This window comes from Eschrichtius robustus, chromosome 16 (genome assembly GCF_028021215.1).
Source record: "Eschrichtius robustus isolate mEscRob2 chromosome 16, mEscRob2.pri, whole genome shotgun sequence".
NCBI lineage: Eukaryota > Metazoa > Chordata > Mammalia > Artiodactyla > Eschrichtiidae > Eschrichtius > Eschrichtius robustus.
This window is the reverse complement of record NC_090839.1, coordinates 18347369-18370731: the sequence shown is the minus strand read 5'-3', so window position 1 is coordinate 18370731 and position 23363 is coordinate 18347369. Positions and strand designations below refer to the sequence as shown.

The window sequence follows — 23363 nt, the reverse complement described above, 5'->3', positions numbered from 1 at the left end:
ATGCTTAGGGATGCAGGCCCTCCAGATACCCTGGAGGCTGCAGCATTGCAGTGGAAGATGGAATAAATAGGGTCTACGCTATAATGTCCTCATGGGGAGAGTCACACACTATCCCCATACCCACCTCTATACCTCTGTGCACACTGATTCTCCTGCCATGACTGCTCTGCATCCCTCCTCTACCTGAAAAACGTCTACTCAGTCCTCAAAACCCAATTCAAATGCCCCTTTCTCTAGGAAAGCCTTCCCTGAATACTGGGCAGGATTCTTCTCTCTTTCTGCAGTTCATGAGCCAAAACACATCTCGCTTTCCCATTAGATAGCGAATTCTGAGGGCAGGGACTGAATCCTGTTCACCACGAGCCCCCGGTAAAGACCAAGGTCACTTTAGTTAGCCATCATTTCATAGATCACTCATCTGTTCCCTCCCACCCAATACTCCTCCACCCAGCAGTGAAATTCCTCATGGAAGCAACTTATTATTTTCCATCTTGGTGTTCCCACCATCTAGCCCAAAGCTTACTGGATCCAATCAAAGGCTGCATCAACTCATGCCGAAACAGCGCGACACAGCAGGGAAGCACTACATTCTGAGAATTTGTGTCTACATGGCAGCAAGTGTGTCAGGAAACAGGCAGATGGCAGGCTGGATGTCCCCCTGTGTGTCTCTGCGTGTGGGGGCCATTGCTGGGTCTGGAGCCAGAATTGGCAAAGGCAGCACTTCCCCAAGGACGAGATGAACAGGAGAGGACAGCACAGACTCCTGGCTGGCCTGCGGGGTCCTCTCCCGGCAGCTTCCATCTGTTTTGGGAAGGAGTCCGGGAAGCAGCGGTGGCCGTACACTTACCCGAGCCATGTTACAGATGCGGAATATTCTGTGGATGATGTCCTCATCGATGTCTGCGGAGACGAATTCCACCTGGATGGGCCCGTAGCACCCCGAGGTCTTCTCAGGCCAGTACTGCATACAGAGCTGAGGTAAGGAAAGGGGTCACAGAAAAAGGCCAAGGTCAGGGGCCGGGGGCATTGGTTTCATTTATCATGAAACCTTTCTTACTGCCTGCAGGACACATTGGCTAGAAAGGTAGGGTATTATGTAGGAAATTAGGCTCAGCTTTCCTGTTGGGGAACAGCTACCCATTTTTCTGGTTGTTGAAAAGTCAGAGCTCTGAGCACAGAAACACTGGGCTTAAACATCTTTGCTGTGCTGATTTCAAACCATTTGGTAGGCTTGCTGGGCCTCAGTTTTCCCCATTTGTAAAATGGGGAAAATACTGTCTACCTTGTGCTGCTGTAAGGGTTAGATAGAACACTCTGAGGAAGGGCAACTACAATCTTTAGTTCAACACAAATCATAGCAACTTTTCCCCATTCTAGGAAAACCTTCACGGTGTTTATTTCATCATCAGATCATGAGTAGTTTTAAAAAATACATAGGTTTTGGCATCAGACAGGCTTGGGTCCAAATCCAGTCTCTGCTGCTTACTAGCTGTGCCATCCAGGCCTCAGTTTCTCCTGTGTAAAATGGGGCTAATTATGCTTACCTTGCACCAAAAGATAATGTAACATGGTATTGAGAGATCTTGCCTATTACCTTTCCTATTTTTTTGGAATTAGAAATTAGAACCTACAGCTGAGAGCAAAAGGCAGTGGTTGCTTCTCAACCTAAGACAGTGCTTCTCAGCAGAGGTTGCTCTGTCACCCAGGGGACATGTGGCAATTCTAGAGACATTTTTGATGATCACACCTGGGGGTTGCTATGGGCGTCTAGTGAGTAGAAGCCAGGATGCTGTTAAATATCCTACAATGCATGTGACGGCTCCCCTGAGAGGAATCTGGCCCCAGTTCTCAATGGTGCAGAGACTAAGCCTGGCCTAAGATCATAAATTGTCCCTTTAGTTTATAGCGTCATCAAGAGTGAGACACAGATACTTTATGCCCCGTATCTGTTGAGTCACTAGATGACTATAGTTGGGGAAAGAATATTAAGGTAGGTGGCACAGGCTGTGGCTCAGAGTGAGGCAAAGCATGCTTCCTCAACTCCTGGTTCCCAAGGGGCATGGAGATGGACACTGTCCAGGGACAAGGAGGAGAGAGCTAAGATTGAGGCTGCAGGCTCGCTGGGACCACCCCAGCATGGACCAAGAGGCCACGTGTTAGAAAGCCTTTTCACCTGGGGGTTGCCCGGAAGATGTAGCTGAGACTCAAAGACCCACCAAAGCTTCTGAGATCCTGGCATCTCAGTGGGGTCTGCCACAGCCTATGCTGAGCTTGCAGACAAGGAACTAGACGGACAGAGGCTACCCACGGCAATCCGGTGGCCTCCTCATAACCACCACGGATGCAGGATTTTCATGAAAGTGATCGCTTTCCCTTTCATTGAGAGAACAGCCAACTCACCCTGGGTAGTCACATGCTAAAACTTTTTTGATTCTATCCTTCCTCCAGAACTAGAGGCAGAATGGAGGAGCAGGGAGGAGGGAGACCGTAGGAGACAAAAGCACACATCTCCCACCTTCCTAGCTGTGGAACCTAAACTCCAGCTTAGGGATAACATTTGTTCATGTTATGGCCCACTGGCCAAACCTGGCCAGCCGTCTGATTCTGTAAATAAAGCTTTATTGAAATCTAGCTATATTAGCCATTTACATACTTTCTGTGGTTGCCTTCAAGCTATAACGGCAGGTTTGAGTAGTTGTGACAGAGACCGCACAGCCTACAAAACCTAAAGTATTTCCTATCTGGTTCTTTCTGCAGAGAAGGTTGGCCAACTCTTGTCCTATAGGGCTGTTCTAAGGATAAAGAGAGAACACATGGGAAGAAAGCCCTTAGCAGAGTGCCAGCATCCACGACATTCCAGCGATTCATATCATTCTTGAACCTCTCAGTGCTCAACAAAAATAACAACAATCATGATAATAGCTAACATAAATTTGAAGAATTCTTCCTCTTATCACCCCTCTTAAATAGCAAAGGTAAGCAAGATTAAGTTTCATAATGCAATGGTGCCTTGCTTTCCTGGCGTCTCCATCGGGGGTTAATTGAGAATACTGAGAAAGGTGTGTGTGTGTGTGTGTGTGTGTGTGTGTGTGTGTGTGTGTGTGTGTGTGTAGGTGGGGAGTGCTGGTGCTGGTCACAGAGGTCTCTGCGGCTGGACAGTCATCTGCTGAGCTGTGCAGTAATGACAAATCCACAACTTGAACTTCATTTCTCTTTGCCATTGGCTCTTCTGACCTGCAACCTTCACAGTAATGAGGGACTGGTACAGATAAGTCTGTGACTGGCCAGAGAAACCAGAATTAATCAGAACTGCCAATTTAAAAAAAATAATTGCCTTTATTACCTGCATTGAATCGTGCCTTGCCAGAGGTTGGCTCTGATCCTGACATGAGGTACATGGGTCCAAGGCATCAAGGAAAGTCTATTATCCCCAATATTTTCAGTCTGGAGAGAATGTGGAACGATTTGTCTCTTTTAATAAGATTTCCAGACCAATTTCTCAAGCTAATAGGTTCTACTCTGCCTCAAACAAGACTCCTTTATTTTGGGACACTTCTCTGCATTTGATTTTCCAGGTCACTCTCCATCATGTCCAGAGGGCTGGGAAAGGTTGCAGGGTCCTTCTAATCCTACATCAGAGCCAGACTTTCACTTGAGTTCCCTAATCCGTGAGACCACATCAGCAATGGCATGGGTGACATTCAGCCAGGTGATCTGTGGGCAGATGTGGTGTTTGAGCTGCCAAGGATCATCAGGGTCTGCCCCCAGGCCAGGACGCTGCACATAATCTAGCCATGGGAAATGGGAGAGAGAATGGGGGAAGCCAATGCTCTGTTCCTGGTGACCCTTTGGGGCTCGGAAATGATTCTCGTCAATAAGAAATGTCCTCTAAGGTTTAGCTCAAGACTGTCCTGGTGTCCAAGTGCTGGGGTTGTGCCTCAGTGGGTACCACCACTTTGGCCCATGTATGCAGCTTAGCAAAAGGTAATGGGGCTCCTGCTTGAAGCGCCCTGGGCTCAAATCCCAGCCCTGTCACCCCCTAGCTGAGTGACTTGGCCAAATCTGTTAGCTTCTCTGGGTTAAGTGATGAGTGGCTGTGAATCTGAATGTGTCTACTTAGCACAGGAGTCTGTAGCTAGTAAGTACTCCATAAATGTAAGCTATAATTATTTGGCAGTGTGGGAGAGGGTCACTCAAAACAAGGTAGATAAAGCGAAGGGTCTTTCTCCCTCTACTTAGCAGCCCGTATGAAAATTTCTCTTTAGGATAATAATACCCAAAGGACTGCCCTTGTGAAAATTCCTGGTCAGCCAGCCTGACAGAGCAGTGGGGACAGGTGCCACCTGTGATGTGGGGACACTGTTCTGCAGGTCGGAGAGAGGCCTATGGGTTGTTCTTGAGAGGGACCCAGGAGAGGGACCCGGGAGATGGACCTAGGAGATGGACCCAGGAGATGGAAGAGGAAAAGTAGGAGCATAAGAGAACCAGTGAAAGGGCTGAAGGTGAATCAGTGTGTCCTGTGAGCCCCCCTCTCCTAAACTCCTAAATATTAAGCAAATTTATAATAACAAACATGGACAATGCTCACTGTGCATGGGGGTTTCTTGTGGAAGCGGGCGAGGAACTGAGCTTTGCTCCCTTGGTGACTTACGTGGTCTCAGCTCCACTTCTATGTGAACTGAAGGGCCAGACCATGAGCACATAAGCATCGACAGTTTATAGGAGAGCCGCCAAGATGATGGAGTAGAAAGACCCTGAGCTCACCTCCTCTCATGAGCACACCAAAATCACAACTGTCATCTGCAGAACAACCATTGGTGAAAAAGACTGGAACCTACCACCAGAAGATCTTCTGCAACTAAAGACATAAAGAAGGAACCACAAAGAGACAGGTAGGAGGGGCAAACTCACAACATAGTCAAATCCCATACCCCTGGGTGGGCGACCCACAAACTAGAGAATAATTACATTACAGAGGTTCTCTCACAGGAGTGAGAGTTCTGAGCCCCACGTTGGGCTCCCCAGCCTGGGGGGTCTGGTACTGGGAAGATGATCCCCCAGAGCATTTGGCTTTGAAGGCCAGTGGGGCTTGATTTTAGGAGCCCCACAGGACTGGGGCAAATAGAGACTTCACTCTTAAAGGGTGCACACAAAATCTCACACTCACTGGGACCCAGGGCAAAAGCAGTAATTTGATAGGAGCCTGGGCCAGACCTACCTCCCGGTCTTGGAGAGCCTCCCGGAGAGGTGGGCATGGCTGTGGCTCACCCTGGGGATGCAGGCACTGGTGGCAGCCATATTGGGGAACATTCTACCGTGTGAACACTGCTGCCGGTGGCTGCCATCCTGGCTCATCAGCCCCACCCACAAGCCTATAGGCGCGAGTGCTGGGGTGCCTCAGGCTAAGTAACTAACTGGGCAAGGACACAGCCCCACCCAGCAGCAGACAGGCTGCCTAAAGACTTCCTGAACCCACAGTCACCTCTAGAAAAGCCCCTAGACATGGCCCTGCCCACCAGAGGGCCAAGACCCAACTCCACCTCCCAGTGGGCAGGCATAGGCCCTTCCCTTCAGGAAGCCCACATTAGCCTCTAGACCAGCCTCACCCACCAGGGGGCAAACACCAGATGCAAGAACACTATGATCCCACAGCCTGCAGACCCAGCCCACCCACAGTAGGCAAGAGCCTACCCTGGGACCAGCTGGGCCCTGTCCACTAGCAGGCCAACGCAAGCTTTGAGATACCCTAGACCCCATACCCAACTGTGTCAGGAATTGCCCCCCTCCAACCTGAAATGAGCTCAGGGATCCCTGGGCCCTGCAGCCAGACTCCAGGAACTGGCTCTGCTTGCCTGGCACTAACCCCTGAACCTGGCTTTACCTGCCAGGGGATTGGCAACAGCCCAAGAGTCTTCGGGACCCTGACTCCGGCCACCAGTGAGCCAGCACTAGCCCTGGGACACCCCTAGAGTTCTGCATCCAGTGCCCTGTGACCAGGCCACACTAACTAGCAGCCAGCAGCATCTGTACAAGGCAGAGCTTGGCAACCAACTGGGCCAGGGGCCGACCAAGCCTACCAGACTGCCCACATAGGCCGCCACAACAGAAGGACCCATGCAGCCCTATTAGGGGGCACCCCAAGAGAATATACCTTGGGTGATGAGAGGGGAGTGCACTGCTGGGATGCATAGGACATCTTCTACAGAAGGCCACTTATGCAAGGTTGAGAAACGTAACTAACCTACCACATATATAAAAATACAAATAGCAACTTAGACAAAATGGGGTGGCAGAGGAACATGTTCCAGACGAAGAAACAAGATAAAACCCCATAAGAAGAATTAAGTGAAGTGGAGATAGGCAATATACCCGAGAAACAGTTCAGAGTAATGATCATAAAGATGATCAAAGAACTCCTCAGAAGAAGAATGGATGTACAGAGGGAGAAGTTAGTTAGAAGTTTTAAACAAAGAGAAGAGATAAAGAACAACTGAACAGAGATGATGAATACAAAAAATGAAATGAAAAATACACTAGAAGGAATCAATAGTAGACTAAATGATATGGAGGAACGGATCAGTGAGCTGGAAGACAGAGTAATGGAAATCACTGCCACTGAACAGAAGAAATAATGAAAAGAAATGAGGACAGTTTAAGAGACCTCTGGGACAATATGTAGAGCACTAATATTCACATTATAGGGGTCTCAGAAGGAGAAGAGAAAGGACCTGAGAAAATATTTGAAGACATAATAGGGGCTTCCCTGGTGGTGCAGTGGTTGAGAATCTGCCTGCCAATGCAGGGGACACGGGTTCGAGCCCTGGTCTGGGAAGATCCCACATGCCACGGAGCAACTGGGCCCGTGAGCCACAATTACTGAGCCTGCGCGTCTGGAGCCCGTGCTCCACAACAAGAGAGGCCGCGATGGTGAGAGGCCCGCGCACCGCGATGAAGAGTGGTCCCCACTTGCCGCAATTAGAGAAAGCCCTCACACAGAAACGAAGACTCAACACAGTCATAAATAAATAAATAAATAAATAAATAAATAAAAGAACGTGAATTTCTTTAAAAAAAAAAAAAAAGACATAATAGCTAAAAACTTCCCTAACCACGGAAAGGAAACAATCACCCAAGTCCAGGAAGTGCAGAAAGTCCCATACAGGATTAACCCAAAGAGGAACACACCAAGACACATTGTAATTAAAATGACAAAAAGATAAATAGAGAATATTAACAGCAGCAAGGGAAAAGCAACAAATAACATACAAGGGCACTCCCATAAGGCTATCAATCAGCTGATTTTTCAGCAGAAACTCTGCAGGCCAGAAGGCATGATATATTTAAAGTGATGAAAGGGGCATGATATATTTAAAGTGATGAAAGGGGAAAATCTACAACCAAGAATACTTTACCCAGCAAGGCTCCCATTCAGATTTGATAGAGAAATCCAAAGCTTTACAGATAAGCAAAAGCTAAAAGAGTTCAGCACCATCAAACCAGCTTTGCAACAAATGTTAAATGATCTCTAGGCAAAAAAGAAAAGGCCACAACTAGAAACAAGGAAATTACAAAATGAAAAAGCTCACCAGTGAAGGCAAACATACAGCAGAGGTAGGAAATCACCCACACACAAAGCTAGTAGGGAGGTTAAAAGATAAAAGTAGTAAAATCATCTATATCCACAATAAGCAGTTAAGGGATACACAAAACAATTAGATAAAATATATCAAAAACAGTAATCATGAGGGGAGGAGAGTACAAATGTAGGGTTTTAAAAATGCATTTGAAATTAAGAGGTCATCAACTTAAAATAATCACATCTATATATAAAGACTGCTATACAAAAACGTCATGGTAACTGTAAACCAAAAATCTATAATAGATATACACACAAAAAAGAAAATCCAAACATAACACTGAAGATAGTCATCAAATCACGAGAGAAGAGAACAAAAGAAGAAAGGGGAAAAAACCAAATCCAAAACAATTAACAAAACAGCAATAAGAACATACATATCAACAATTACCTTAAATGTAAATGGACTAAATGCTCCAACCAAAAGACACAGAGTGGCTAAATGGATACAAAAACAAGACCTGTATATATGCTTCCTACAAGAGACTCACTTCAGCTCTAGAGACACATACAGACTAAAAGTGAGGAGATGGAAAAAGGTATTCCATGCAAATGGAAATCAAAAGAAAGTCAGAGTAGCAATACTTACATCAGACAAAATAGACTTTAAAATAAAGACTGTTACAAGATACAAAGAAGGGCACTACATAATGATCAAGGGATCAATCCAAGAAGAAGATACAACAATTGTAAATATATATGCATCCAACATAGGGGCACCTAAATATATAAGACAAATATTAACAGACATGAAAGGAGAAATCGACAGTAACACAATAATTGTAGGGGACTTTAACATCCCACTTATATCAATGGACAGATGATCCAGACAGAAAATCAGTCAGGAAACACAGGCCTTAAATGACACATTAGACCAAATGAACTTAACTGATATATAAAGAGCATTCCATCCAAAAGCAGCGGAATACACATTCTTTTCAAGTGCACATGGAACATTCTTCCGGATAGATCACATGCTAGGCCACAAAACAAACCTTGGTAAATTTCAGAAAGTTGAAATCATATCAAGCATCTTTTCCGACCACAACACTATGAAACTAGAAATCAACTACAAGAAAAAACCTGCAAAAAAACACAAACATGTGGAGGCTAACCAGTATGCTACTAAACAACCAATGGATCACTGCACAAATCAGAGAGGAAATCAAAAAATACCTAGAGACAATGAAAACGAAAACATGACGATCCAAAACCTATGCGATGTAGCAAAAGCAATGTTAAGAGGGAGGTTTATAGTGATACAAACTTACCACAGGAAACAAGAAACATCTCAAACAACCTAACCTTACATCTAAAGCAACTAGGGAAAGAAGAACAAGAAAACCCCCAAAGTTAGTAGAAGGAAAGAAAGAAGGATCAGAGCAGAAATAGAGACTAAAAAAAAATAGAAAAGATCAATGAAATTAAAAGCTGGTTCTTTGAAAAGAAACAAAATTGACAAACCTTTAGCCAGATTCATCAAGTAGAAAAGGGAGAGGGCCCAAATCAATAAAATCAGAAATGAAAAAGAAGTTACAACTGACACCACAGAAATACAAATGATTGTAAATGACTACTATGAACTACATGCCGATAAAATGGACAACTTAGAAGAAATGGCCAGATTATTAGAAAGATACAATCTCCCAAGATCGAACTAAGAACAAGAAAATATGAACAGACCAATTACCAGTAATGAAATTGAATCAGTAGTTAAAAAACTCCCAACAAACAAAAGTCTAGGACCAGATGGTTTCACAGGTGAATTTTTTACCAAACATTTAGAGAAGAGTTAACACCTATACTTCTGAAACTATTCCAAAAAACTGCAGAGGAAGGAACATTCCCAAATTCATTCTATGAGGCCAGCACCCTCCTGATACCAAAACCAGACAAAGATATCACACACACACACACACACACACACACACACACACACACACTACAGGCCAGTATCACTGATGAACCTAGATGCAAAAATCCTCAACAAAATACTAGCAAACCGAATCCAATAATACATTAAAAGGCTCATACACCGTGATCAAATGGGATTTATCCCAGGAATGGAAGGATTTTTAATATCTGCGAATCAATGTGATACACCACACTAACAAATTGAAGAAGATAAACTGTATGATGACCTCAATACATGCAGAAAAGCTTCTGATAAAATTCAACATCCATTTATGATAAAAACTCTCTACGATACTACGATAAAAAGTGGGCAGAGAGGGAACATACCTCAACATAATAAAGGCCATATGTGGCAAACCCACAGCTAACATCACACTCAATGGTGAAAAGCTGAAAGCATTTCCTTTAAGATCAGGAACAAAACAAGGATGTCCACTCTTGCCACTCTTATTCAGCATAGTTTTGGAAGTCCTAGCCACAGCAATCAGAGCAGAAAAGGAAATAAAAGGAATCAAAATTGGAAAGGAAGAAGTAAAACTGTCACTGTTTGCAGATGGCATGATACTATACGTAGAAAATCCTAAAGACGCCACCAGAAAACAACTAGAGCTCATCAATGAATTCAGTAAAGTTGCAGGATACAAAATTAATATACAGAAATCTGTTGCATTTCTATAAACTAACAACAAATTATCAGAAAGAGAAATTAAGAAAACAATCCCATGTACCATTGCATCAAAAAGAATAAAATAACTAGGAATAAACCTACCTAAGGAGGCAAAAGACCTGTACTCCAAAAACTATAAGACACTGATGAAACAAACTGAAGATGACACAAAGAGATGGAAAGATATACTGTGTTCTTGGATTGGAGGAATAAATATTGTTAAAATGACCATAATATCCAAGGCAATCTACAGACTCAATGCACTCTCTAGCAAAATACCAATGGCATTTTTCACAGAACTAGAACAAATAATTTAAAAATTTGTATGGAAACATAAAAGACCCTGAAGAGCCAAAACAATCTTGAGAAAGAAGAATGGAGCTGGAGGAATCATGCTCCCTGACTTCAGACTCTACTACAGTGCTACAGTAATCAAAACAGTATGGTACTGGCATAAAAACAGAACCATAGGTCAATGGAACAGGATAGAAAGCCCAGAAATAAACCCATGCACTTATGGTCAATTAATCTACAACAAAGGAGGCAAGAATATACAATGCAGAAAAGACAGTCTCTTCAATAAGTAGTGCTGGGAAAACTGGACAGCACATGTAAAAGAATGAAATTAGAGCATTCTCTAACACCATACACAAAAATAAACTCAAAATGGATTGAAGATCTAAATGTAAGACCAGGTACTATAAAACTCCTGGAGGAAAACATAGGCAGAACACTCTCTGACATAAGTCACAGCAATATTTTTTTGGATCCATCTCCTAAAGTAAAGGAAACAAAAGCAAAAATAAATAAATGGGACCTAATTAAACTTAAAAGCTTTTGCACAACAAAGGAAACCACCGACAAAATGAAAAGACAACCTACTGAATGGGAGAATATCATTGCAAATGATATGACTAATAAGGGATTAATATCCAACATATATAAACAGCTCATACAACTCAAATTTTTAAATTCTGCTGATTGAAAAATTCTGCTGAATAGACATTTTTCCAAAGAGGAACTGCAGATGCCCAATAAGCATATGAAAAGATTCTCAACATAGCTAATCATCAGGGAAATGCAAATCAAAACCACAAGGAGATATCACCTCATACCTGTCAGAATGGCCATCATCAAAAAGAACACAAATAATAAATATTGGCAAGGATGTGGAGAAAAGGGAACCCTTGTACACTGTTGGTGGGAATGTAAATTGGTGCTGCCACTGTGGAAAACAGTATGGAGGTTTCTCAAAAAATTAAAAATAGAACTACCATATGACCCAGCAATTCTACTCCTGAGTATATATCCAAAAAAACCCCGAAGCACTAATTCAAAAAGATACTTGCACCCCAATGTTCACAGCAGCATTATTTACAATTGTCAAGATATGAAAGCAACCTAAGTGACCACCAACAGATGAATGGATAAAGAAAATGTTGTATATATACACAATGGAATACTACTCAGTTATGAAAAAGAATGAAATTTTGCCTTTGGAGCAACATGGCTGGACTTGGAGGGCAGTGTACTAAATGAAATAAGTCAGACAAAGACAAATATTGTATGATATCACTTACATATGGGATCTAAAAAACACAATAAACTAGTGAATATAACAAAAAAGAAGCAGACATATATAGAGAACAAACTACTGGTTACCAGTGGAGGGGGAGGGGTAATCAAGGGGTGGGGGAGTGGCAGGCACAAACTATTGGGTGTAAGATAGGCTCCAGGATGTACTGTACAACACAGGGAATCTAGCCAATATTTTATAATAACTGTAAATGGAAAGTAACCTTTAAAAATTATATTAAAAATTTAAAAATTTAAAATAAATTTAAAAAGATAAACAAACGGTTATAGAAATCTTGGGGAGAGGAGTTTATGGTTTCTTAAGGCCCTGGAAATAGGGGGTTCAAGGAAGTCCACTTGGCGGTCTAAAACCACAAGGACCCAGCTGACCTGGGGCCACACATACACTCAATGTAACATTGTTACTTTCTTCCTTAGCTGGGAAACTTTGGCAGTAGTTGTCTCCACGATAGATTCCAATCCTTTAGCCTATAGCCCAGCCTTTTCCTACCTTATATCCTAGTGCTCTGCTTCTCCTCCCTTTCTTACCCATCCGTCTAGGAGGGGTGGTGTTTCCTGCCCATAGGGAGGGCCTCGCCACTGCAGATGCACACGGCCGGGCTGATGACCACACCTGGGGGGCCGGGGAGGGAAGCCACTGCAGCTGCTGCTGCTGATTTAGAAACGGCCATGCTTCTCCTGGAAAAGCAGAGGGGCTTTTGCTATTTATTGTCAGAACAAGTTAAACCAAGCGGAAGTCATGAAGCCTGTGTGGACAGCCCTGCAACAGCTGCCGTGCATTATTCCACCTAGTGATCTCCACTGCTGCTTGGGCCACAGAAAGATGTCCTTCGGGGGTGCACGTTCACACATGAAATCTAACAAACACCAAGGCTGCCTCCCTGTTAGACATCATTTTCTTGCTGATGGAATCAGAAAGCTTGTTAGTCGCTGAAATAAACACGCTCTGATGAGTTAAATGAAAACTAGCATATGGGCCTATTTTTGGAATAAACAATTCTAAAGCAATTTCAGTGCACCTTAGTTATGCCTTTTGTTAATTAAAAAAATACTTTGATAAAATGGAAAAGCCCAGTAATATAGCTTCTAGAGATGAAGGACTCTACTTATCAAGGTCCCTGTGATCCATAGGAGGGCATCAATCCCAGGCCACTTAAAGGTGAAGTGAATTAGTATTTTTAAGAGAAAAATATAAGAGTTACTTGAATTGGTTTTAAAATTCAGATCAGTGATGACAAAATTCATTTAAATAGACTTCCATAAAGAGCCCAAAACATATCATTGGCTTTGACACTGTGGCCAGGTAAGGAAGACAGACTGTAGGGGAAGAGGAGGGCGTGAAGCCAGGGAGAGAGAGAGAGAGAGGCACGTGGACCATAATCAAAAGCACATTTGCCCATCCATTCTCCATTCACCTATCCATCGTCCCACGAGGTGATACTGCAATTCCATGTAGTGGGTGGAAACTCACTCTTAGGTACATCAGAGTCTGTTTCCGGGAAGGAAGGGTGGGAGTTTAGGAAAATATCTACAGAGGAAGTAGGGTGGGCGGAAGGCAAAGGCTCAGGGCAGGTTTTGGAAGGAGGTAATAAAGAGACAGATGAATTATGCAGCTTAAGAATGGAACAGCTTTTGGGGGAGGGGTGGAAGAATAGGGGAGGAAGGAAGAAAGTGGTTTGGGCAACAGGGTGGGGGGAGAAGACGTGCTGCCAGCCGCCAGGTGTGAGGAGACAGGTGGGGTTTAAGAACCGGGACGTGCGACGTTCCACCTTCAGCCACGGACGTTGCTGGGATATGAACCCCATGTTGCCTCCAGTAAAGCCTGAGCCGGAACTTGGAAGTGGACATGAATACAGGACCCCCCTTGGAATTCCCAGAAATCTTGGGGGTGGACAGTGGAATTTCCCACAGGAAGGGGGACAGGAAACAGAGCCTATTTTATTTAAATCTTCAAAGATAGAGTGAACTTGGCTGGCATCTGAGTTATACGAACTTCATAGATGATAACAGACTTTGACAAGGTAGGAAACTGGCTTAAGGCAACGCAGCAAGTAAGTGGCAAGGCTAGAACTTGAACTCAGGTCTCTTGACCCCAAACTCCTTATTCTACTGTTCCAGTGGGGGCTGAGACAGAAACACGACCCCTTGCAATGCGGAAACACAGACTTGGGCATCCCGTGTATTTCGCTAGCACGTTAGGCTGTGTTTTCACAAGCCAAGATAAAAACGGGGATATCAGTGCTTGCTATTTGCCTTCCAGGCACAATGACAAGAAAAGACATCTCTGAAACATCGCCCCCGCTTTCTTCCTGGGAGGATGACAAGCTTGCCTCTCTCACTTCCAGAAGCTCCGTGGGAAGGCATGTTCTTGGCCCTCACCTCCCTCACCTTTTCACTTGGCTTTGCATCGCCTGAACTCTCAGACTTTCCACGGCGGGAGTTCAGAACTGGGGCTCTTGTTTGTTTTAAAGTAAGCAACATTCCTTCCTGCTCCATATACCCAGGTACCAGCAAGCCATTGCTTATCAGGCACGGGGGCCCTGGAAATCCTGCTGTGTAAACGGCGGCGGAAGTCTTCACTATCCCTGGCAGGGGGCCCTGGGCCTGGGTCAGGGGTGGCTGTGGGACTTTGCACAAAGCCTGCCTGGGCCTCAGCTTCCTGACCTGCAAAATGAGAGGAAGTGGACCTGGGCCAGACCGGTGGTTTCCACAGTGGCGTCCATAAAGTTGGCAGGAGAAGCCAACGAGCTATCTCCAAGGTCTGCAAAAGCCAAAGGGGATCACACCGTTGTCCTGAGTGGTGGACACCGAGTCTCTGGCTTTAAAGCACCCCATTGTTTTAGCTCTGTCTATGCCTGCAGATCAGAAATGCATTGAGACCGTTATACATTATTAATTAGTCAATACGGTTTGGGAAATAAAGGCTTTCAAAGTGGCAAGTCTTTGGAGGGAAGACATGGGAAATATTGAAAGGTGTTTGGAGAACACTTAAGTTTATAAAATCTCTAAGATGTAAGCAAGGTAAAGTGTACTGCCTAGAATTAGAGACAAGTAAAATACTGAGAAGCTCAGGGGATCTTCCAAGCAGAGCCAATATCATAAATGAGTAGAATATTCAAGGAATGCTAAAGCCCCAGCACTTATTCTATGGAAACAACAGAAATGAGGCCAGGTCTCGTTGACCCCCAAACCTGACTCCAGGCCGGGTGGGGCTGTGGTGGTCATCCCCTGCTGGTTCCTCCGGTGCTGCCTGCCCGCAGCGCTTGGGGCAACATGACACGCTGCCTGGACCCGGTTCTCCCATCCCTTCTGCTTCCTGCTCAGCTTCTCCCCGCAGCTTCAGGGTCCTGGTGCGATGGTTCCAGCTAAAGATGTTTCCAGCCTGTCTGACGCCAAAGAGAGTCTAGGAGGTGGATATTACTTCCCTAGAACACCTGCTCCATGGGGTTTGGGGATTTTTTTGTGCCTCTTTTGTGCTTTGCTGTGTCTAGGTTTGTGCCTGGCACACGGTAGGTTCTCAGTAAATGTGTGTTGCTGAATGCGTGATTGAATGTGGCCCAGAAAGCGTGCTCCTTGACCTTTAAAAGACCTCCCTCTGGCTCAGCATGCCTCTTGCCACTGGTGAGGTGGCCATCTGCCTTCTCCTTGCCTCTCCCCAGCCTGCGCCCTCACGGCTCCTGTTGGACACTGATTCAGACATGGATTTCTCCAGCTCAAGCCACTTTCCGGTCCAGTACCCCAGGCTGCTTCTGGCTTTCCCCAGGATTTCAGTCTCACACTCTGCGTGGGCTCTAACTCCTACACTTCTAGGTCTGAATTTCTGTTTTCATTTTTGCTGCCTGTCTTAGCTTCTTGGAACTGCTGTAGCAAATTGCCACGAACGCAGTGGCTTAAAACCACACAGATTTCTTACCTGGAGGTTAGAAATCTGAAATGAGGCTTCAGGGGTTAAAATCAAAGTGTCAGCTGATCTGTCTGTGTTCCTTTCTGGAGTCTCTAGGGGAGAGGCCATTCCTCGTCTTTTCCAGTTTTAGAAGCTGCCAGCATTTCTTGACTTGTGGCCCCATCACTCCAATTTCTGCTTCCACTGTCACATGATCTGTTCCTGACTCTCATCCTCCAGCCTCCCTCTTATAAAGACTCTAACAGCAGGGCCACCTGGATAACCCAGGACAATCTACATATCTCAAGATCCTGAACTTCATCACATCTGCAAATTCCCACTTACCATTCATACCTTCATAGATTTAGGGATTAGGATGTGGACATCTTTGGGGGGCCAAGATTCTGTCTACCACACAGACCCACCCCATGGTGGGCATAGAGGATTCTAAACAAGATATGGGTGTGGCCTGACCAAGAAGAGGGCTTATCTCTGCTGTCTGGTCCCCATGGACTCCGGTCTAATCATAGAGCCCACAAAGATGGAAGAGATCTTGTCAATGCTATTGGGTGTAGTTGAAGAGGTTCTCCCTGATGTGCCCATCAGAAACCACAGTGTCATTCGCTGGATGTTGTGGTTAGGATTTTGCCCCGCTAATCTGACCACAGCCCTTCGGAGTCCCAAAGAGCTTAAAAAAATCTCTAAGGTCAATGAAATTGCTTTGGGAGTCTTTATCTTGAGCCCCCCACTGCTCATAACTGTCTTTGAACAGCAGCCACTGTGGAGAATGGAAAAATACCCATGGCTGGGGATGGCTGATTGAATGACGTGGTATAGGATTCTGAGCAGAAGCAGACAGATTTGGGCAGCAGTGCAAGAAAATAAAGCACCTGGAGATCTTTCATCCTCTGCACAAGCTTACTTTGCTACAAATTACAGGTAGTCACCAACACAAGCCCTTACCGGTTGGTCCCCAGTCAAACCACAGGATGTGGCATTGGTCCTCTTGGGAGCAATCTAACAATACTCAGGACCTATGGCAGACCTGTCTGTGTTGCTGGACTGGCCAAAGTCGTGGGCTGCCTCAGCATGGGCAGGCTGGCAGACAAGTGCTGATGCCACTTCAAAGCGCCACCCCTCCAGGTGCTGAGGGCGGCTTTTCTGATGCTCACGCTGTGTCATTGTTTATTTTCGCAAGGCGCCCAGCTGTTGTGGTGATGATATTTATATCAATAAGTGCTCTATTCATCTGCTGATTTCAGGGGATGCTTGCCAGCTGCATATGGCAGCCAACCTCAGGGCACTTCTGAGCCTGGTGTTCTTGCGTTTAGAGAGTCAACTCTCAAAGACTGCACCAACATCTGGAGCTGAAAGATCTTCATTCACCCAAGAGCCACCCTTGAAGGGGGAGCTACAGCCAGTGACCTTGACCCTTGCTACTTTATGTGTCCCAAAGTGAGGCTCTTTGAAACTCCTCCTCTGTGCCTGAGCTCCGGTTTTGCAAAAAGGGATGTTGGAAAAAGGGCTCTGCTTCACTCATGGGCTCATGGACCAGAGTTCACTGTTTTACTTTTTCAGGCAAAGGGATGGGGTGGTGATGCCTTCTGACTTTGGAACTCTGCAGGGGTCTCTGTTTTATGGGAATCTGTTACATTTCATGCTTATCTCAGATTCTAACCGTCCACTGTTCAGGCCGTAAACCTTGGAGTCATCCTTGCTTCCTCCTTTTTCTCTCACATTCCCTATTCAGTCTGGCAGGATATTTTGTTGGGTCTACCTTCAGGATATACCCAGAATCCACTCCACTGCTTCCACCTAGGCTCAAGCCACCATCACCTGTCACCTGGATTACTGCAGGGGCCTCCTCTCTGTCCTCTCTGCTTCTGCTCTTAGCAACAACCCTCCCCCTTCCCGCACCAACAGTCTGTTCTCCACACAGTAGCCAGAGGGAGGCTTTAAAGAAAAAAGTCCAATTACTTTTTCAAGTCACTCCTCTGCTCAAGACCTGTCAATGGCTCCTCATTTCTCTCAGAGTAAAATCACAAGTTCTTCCTATGATCCCCAAGGCCCGTATGACCTGGCCCTGCTGTGTCTCTGTGTCACACCTTCTGCTGCTGTCCACACTGGCTTTGCTCCAGTGGCAATGGCCTCCGTCCGTTCCACCACCATAAATCCCTGATGTGGGTCATGCCCCTGCCTGGGATGCTCTTCCCTGAGATGGTCACGTGGTGCATTCTTGCACCTCCTCCAAATCTGCGTTCAGATACGACCTTCTCAATGAAGCCCACCTTCATCACTCAATTACAGGTGCAGCCTGTGCCCCAAACCAGCCTTCCAGCCCTGCCCTCTTATTTTTCTTTTTCCATACACTTGTCACCTTTAACATATAATTAAGTCCATTACAGAGTGTTTGCTGTTTATTTCTCTCCTGCTTGAGAATAGAAGTTCCATAAAACATGAGAATTTGCTGTTTTGCTTTCTGTCATGTTAACTGATGCATTTCCAAGCACCTAGAATAGCTTCTGGCAAATAGCGGCTACTCAACAAATGTGGACTGAATGAATGAACAGACGCTCTCCTGAACGACTCCTACATGCACATCCCAAGTTGCCCTCAATTTTGTCCCCTACTACAGTGGTCCCCAACCTTTTTGGCACCAGGGACCGGTTTTGTGGAAGACAGTTTTTCCAGGGACCCGGGAGGGGGGGATGGTTCAGGCAGTGATGCGAGCGATGGGGGTGGGGGGGGATGGGGAGCGATTCGGAACGGCAGATGAAGCTTTGCTCGCTGGCCTGCCTGCCGCTCACCTCCTGCTGTGCGGCCTGGTTCCTAGCAGGCCAAGGACCGAAACTGGTCCGTGGCCAGAGGGTTGGGGACCCCTGCCCTACTAACTGTTGACCCTTGAACAACACGGGTCTCAACTGTGCGGGTCCATTTATATGCAGATTTTTTTCAATAGTAAATAATATAGTACTACAGGATCTGCGGTTGGTTGAATCCGTGGGACACAGAATTGCGGATATGGGGGAACCGTGGATATGGAGTAACCGCGAATACGGAATAGCCTCGTACACAGAGGTGCCCCGTACATGGAGGGCCGACTACAGATTATAAGCGAATTTTTGACTGCATGGATGACTGGCGCCCCTAACTCCCGCTTTGTTCAGGGGTCAGCTGTGGTCTGCTCCCCTCCTTGCCTTCCCGAACGTCCTGCTGCCTCTCCCACTCCTCCCCTGCCTTCCCCACCTGGGCCAGTCGCATCCCAGATGCCTGACTATCCACACTAGAACCCCTGTCACCATCCATGACTTCTTCTCATTCACCTCCCACATCCAACTGCTCCCTAAACCTGTGGACCTCAACTCTGGTAATATCTTCACATCCAACCCTAATTCTCCTGCCTCCCGGCCACCTCCTCAGTTCAGACCCCTCCCTTTATCTTCTGCACATTTGCAACCCTCTCCTTCCCCCATCTCCTGTTTCCAGATTCTTCCCCAGACCCAGCTTCCTATCAGGAGTTCTGACTCTGCCACACCCCCACTTCAGCTCTGCAGTGTCTCTCCTCCCTGCACAGCAAGGTCTTTCTACCTGCGCTCCTAGAACACCAGGGGTTCCGCCAAAGTGCCCAGAGCGGCTGACTCTCCCAGGAAGGGGCACCAGGAGGAGCCCAAAGACAAGTGTGGGTGGAGCTCCCGACCCCACCTCCTGCTTCACTGTTTCAAAGGTTGGGCTTGCACGAAAGCTTTCATTCTCAGAAAGGATTCTGTTGCTTCCATGAGTAAAAAAGTCTGATATTTACCATAGTGCGGGCCAAGACCCAAACCCCTTAGCCCGGCACGGGCGGCCCTCTGCAAGCTGGCCCGGCTGTATCGTCCAGCATCCCCACCCTTTTCTCCTCCTGACATCCCCCCAGCCCCACTGCCACCGAAGCTGTCCTGCAGACGAGCCGACACAGTGACCCCCGCGGGCCTTTGCCCCTGCTGTTCCCTCTGCCTGGAGAGACTTACCCAGTGACGTCAGCCCCCATGCGCCAGATTTCTGCTGCCTTCTTCCAGGCCAAAGTCACCTTTCTGAAGTCTTCCCTCACCCTCTGGGCAGAAGTAATTGCTCTCCGTTCCCGGCCAGCACAGCACTTTGCAGCTGACCTCTATTACAGTGCTGCCACACGAGGTGGGGACAACTTGCTCATCTGTCTCTGTAGCAGAACTGTGGGCTCCTGGAGGGCTGAGACTACAGCTCACATCCATTTTTTTTCTTCCCACACAAGGCCTGCCCAAGGCCACCGCTCACAAGGGAATCCTCTGAGTTACTCTGGGTTTCCTTCGAGATTGTGACAGGATGGCTTTCCAAAACCCTACAAGGCCATCATCACTGCCTCCACCCAGGAACGGCTGCCCTGCCACGGGGGTGTGAGCCCCAGAAGCTGTCCCATGACACGTGTCCCGTGACCTGGCTATGGGGATGTGCTGTAGGCACACGATGCTTGGAACTGTCACATGCAGAGGAGCTAAGGCATGGAGCCTGCTGGGACACAAGGGTCACCTGCGATAAAGCCAGGCCTCGGCGGGGTGATCAGTGGGCAAAGGGTCAATGGTTGAAGCCCCAGGCTCTGTTAGTCTGGCTGCATCACAGAGTGGGGAGAGTGGTTGAGCATGGCCGGGTATCAGGCTAGGGTCACCGGTGATAAAGCCAGGCCTCGGCGGGGTGATCGGTGGGCAAAGGGTCAGTGGTTGAAGCCCCAGGCTCTGTTAGTCTGGCTGCATCACAGAGGGGGGAGAGTGGTTGCGCGTGGCTGGGTATCAGGCTATGCTGCACGGCTGGAGATGCTCAGAGCTGGGGAAGGAGCCTTGTCTGTGAGCTCTGCATGATTAGGAGCAATACCCTAACCAGCGTCTGGGGGATGGAACAACAGACTCTGGCCCTGGGCAGTGCGGGTGCTGGATAAAGCCCACAGACAGGGGGAGTCATTGCTGGAACTGCGAGGGCCGGCGGGTGGCAGGGCCTGGCAGGGGACTCCCTGGCCTCAGCTCGAAGCTGGATGGGCTTGGCTTGGTGCTCACTGGCAGACAGTGCCCACCAGAGGGCAGCTGGGCTGGGCAGAGGCAGCAGAGGGCTGTCCCTCCAGCTCTTGGGCACGGCTGCCCGAACACACCTGAGCACCTAGGGCTGGGCCGGGCCTCCTCCTACCTGGGCAGCGTCCAGCTCATTCAGCATCACCACAGAGGAGCAGTTATAATCGAACACCAGCCTCCAGAAGTCCGCCACGGTGTTGGGTAGAGGGTGTTGTGTGACCACGAAAGCGGCAGGCTGCTTGTGGCTCTGACAAAAGAACGACAGAGGCTTCATGAAATATACACCCATCAGCGATGTTCTGATGGTGATGAGGCCCGGATGGCTGCCAGAGGCCCCCCCGAGTCTGCCAAATAGATTACACAAAGCGACTGCCCGTCCTTATCTCGGGGTGCCCTGGTGGCAAAGGGGACCTTCTCATAATGAACTCATTCTCCTCCAGACTAAGACATTTCATTAGGAAGGTGTCACTCGGATGGGGATTATCCAATAAATTATTTATGTCTTGGAGCTCGGCAAATAATCATCATTACAATATGAAATGAAAGATTCTGGATGCAGATTTGCTGCTCTGCTGGCCAAGGCATCTCTTGGGATAAAAGGGATATTTTGTGTCCCTGTGCCCACAATGCTGGAGGAGGGGCTGGCTCAGCCCGAGGCAGAGAGCCTCCTGAAGGGGCTTATAGTACAAGAGGTTCACTCCTGCCCCAAGGCTGGAATGCAGGCTGAGCTGGTCTGGCAGAAGGTGGGCACTGTGTCCTGTGAGCCAATGGGGCAGTGAAAGTGCTCAGGTCTTAGAGTCAGGCAGACCTGGGTTCAAACCCAGCTTTGCCAGTTGTACGTTATAAGTCATTCATCCATCCATCCATCCATCTATCCACCCAATCATTCATTCATTCAAGCACATTTATAGAGTGACTTTTTTTAAATCAGTGCTGAGCACTGGAAAGTTATCTCTCCAAATCTCAGGTTCTTCAACTGGAAGATGGGATTCATAACTCCAAAGGGATGGCTGTGGTACAGACTGAAAAGATATGCACGTGAAAAGAGCAGCAAGCAAGAACCCAGCTGTGAGCCCGCTGGCAGGGCGGGACCATCCCTGACTTGGTTCTTCATCCTTGGCACTAGCATCATGGCCGGCACACTAGACGCCCAGTACAAGTCCAGCAAACAACTGAGTAAACTCAGTCCCATGTTACAGGTGGGGAACTGAGGCCCAGAGAAAATGGCCTGTGTGAGTCTGGACTACATCTGAAGCTTCAACTGGGTGCTATTTATTACAGTCCCTGTGAGAAGGTATTTGGAAAGATTGGGGAGCATCTCCGCGGTTCATTAGTGTTTTGTAAAACCTGAGAAATAACTCATATTCTCAACAAGTTTTCTTGAGTGATTGTTCATGCCTGTTTCCAGTAGAGTCACAGGGTAGCAGGAGGATGGGGAGGGAAGAAGAGTTTGCCCATTCAAACCAGGAAAAGTCTCTGGCAAAAGACTCTGCCAAATAGAATACTTAAAGCACCTGCCGTTGTTCTTTTATCTCTTGGTGTCCTGATGGCAAAGAAAATGCCTTGCAACCGTGGATGCCACAGATGCACTAGGGGGTCTTGTCTTCGAAGGGTCTTCTCCTGCCAGTGGAATGGTCAGAGGAAGAATCTAGGAGAACAGAATGTTGAGTTCCCCCCAAAAGCCAAACTCTAGTGGCAGAAGCTGGTCTGCAGACATTTCCAGACATGGAAAAAAATCTAGGCTTTAAGAGTCAAAAGACTTGGGGTTCAGACCCTGGCTCCACCCTTTCTGAGCGAGTTGACCTGGAGACAGTCATGGAAATTCTCTGACCCTCAGTACCTCAGCCAGAAAACGGGAATAATCATATCCAAATGCACAATGAGATAGTCTATGTTCAGGATCCGACATGCTGCCCAACACTCAGTGAATGTTAGTTTTCTTTCCATTTTCCCTGTCTCTGTGATAAATGCTCTATTAGGCCAGCATACCTGACAAAGCCTTATCTGAAAATATGTTCGAGATCCGTGCTCCTGCCGGGTTTCAGGGATCAGTTGGCAATCCATTTCATGGATAACATCATCCTTTATAAACCAAGGGAAACATTAAAAATTAACCCAGAGGACTTCATATTTTTCTGCTAGGAGCAAAGCTGCCATGGTTACCAGATAATGCCCAAACCGAGCTGGAATACAGATAAGGACTTTTTTTTTTTTAATAAGAAAGGCAAAGACCCCAGTGATGGCTCACAGGAGAAATGCCCTGTGGACAAAGAGAATACAATCCGCATCAGAGCTTGGCAGGAGGCATTTGACTCCAGGCAGCATCTAATATACTAAGCAGAGGCCAGGAGCGTGTTTGATCCTTGGATGAGGAAGGAAAGGAGGGGGAGTTGGGACAACGGGGAGACAACGCTGGGAGGAACTTGGAAGTGTGGGTGCACCCCCAGGCCCCATCTCTCACCACACACGTGTGTGCGCACGCATGCACACATACACACACACGCACACATACACGCATACGTTGACCCTGGAAGACTCCAAGCTAAAGCCTGCAGTCTTCCCTCCACATCCAGCTATTTGACCTGACAGGACAAG

The 23363-nt window shown here is 46.9% G+C and overlaps 1 protein-coding gene across 2 annotated transcripts in view; it reads right to left on the bottom strand.

Moving 5' to 3' along the window:
- PTPRT (protein tyrosine phosphatase receptor type T) overlaps positions 1-23363 on the bottom strand; it is a 785959-nt gene that overhangs the window by 3509 nt on the left and 759087 nt on the right. For both annotated transcript variants that reach the window (XM_068565244.1, XM_068565245.1), the window contains exons 25-26: positions 20884-21015; positions 848-973 (exon numbers count right to left, since the gene is read on the bottom strand). In XM_068565244.1, the coding sequence (XP_068421345.1) occupies positions 848-973; positions 20884-21015 (258 nt within the window). The remainder of the gene's footprint in view (positions 1-847; positions 974-20883; positions 21016-23363) is intronic.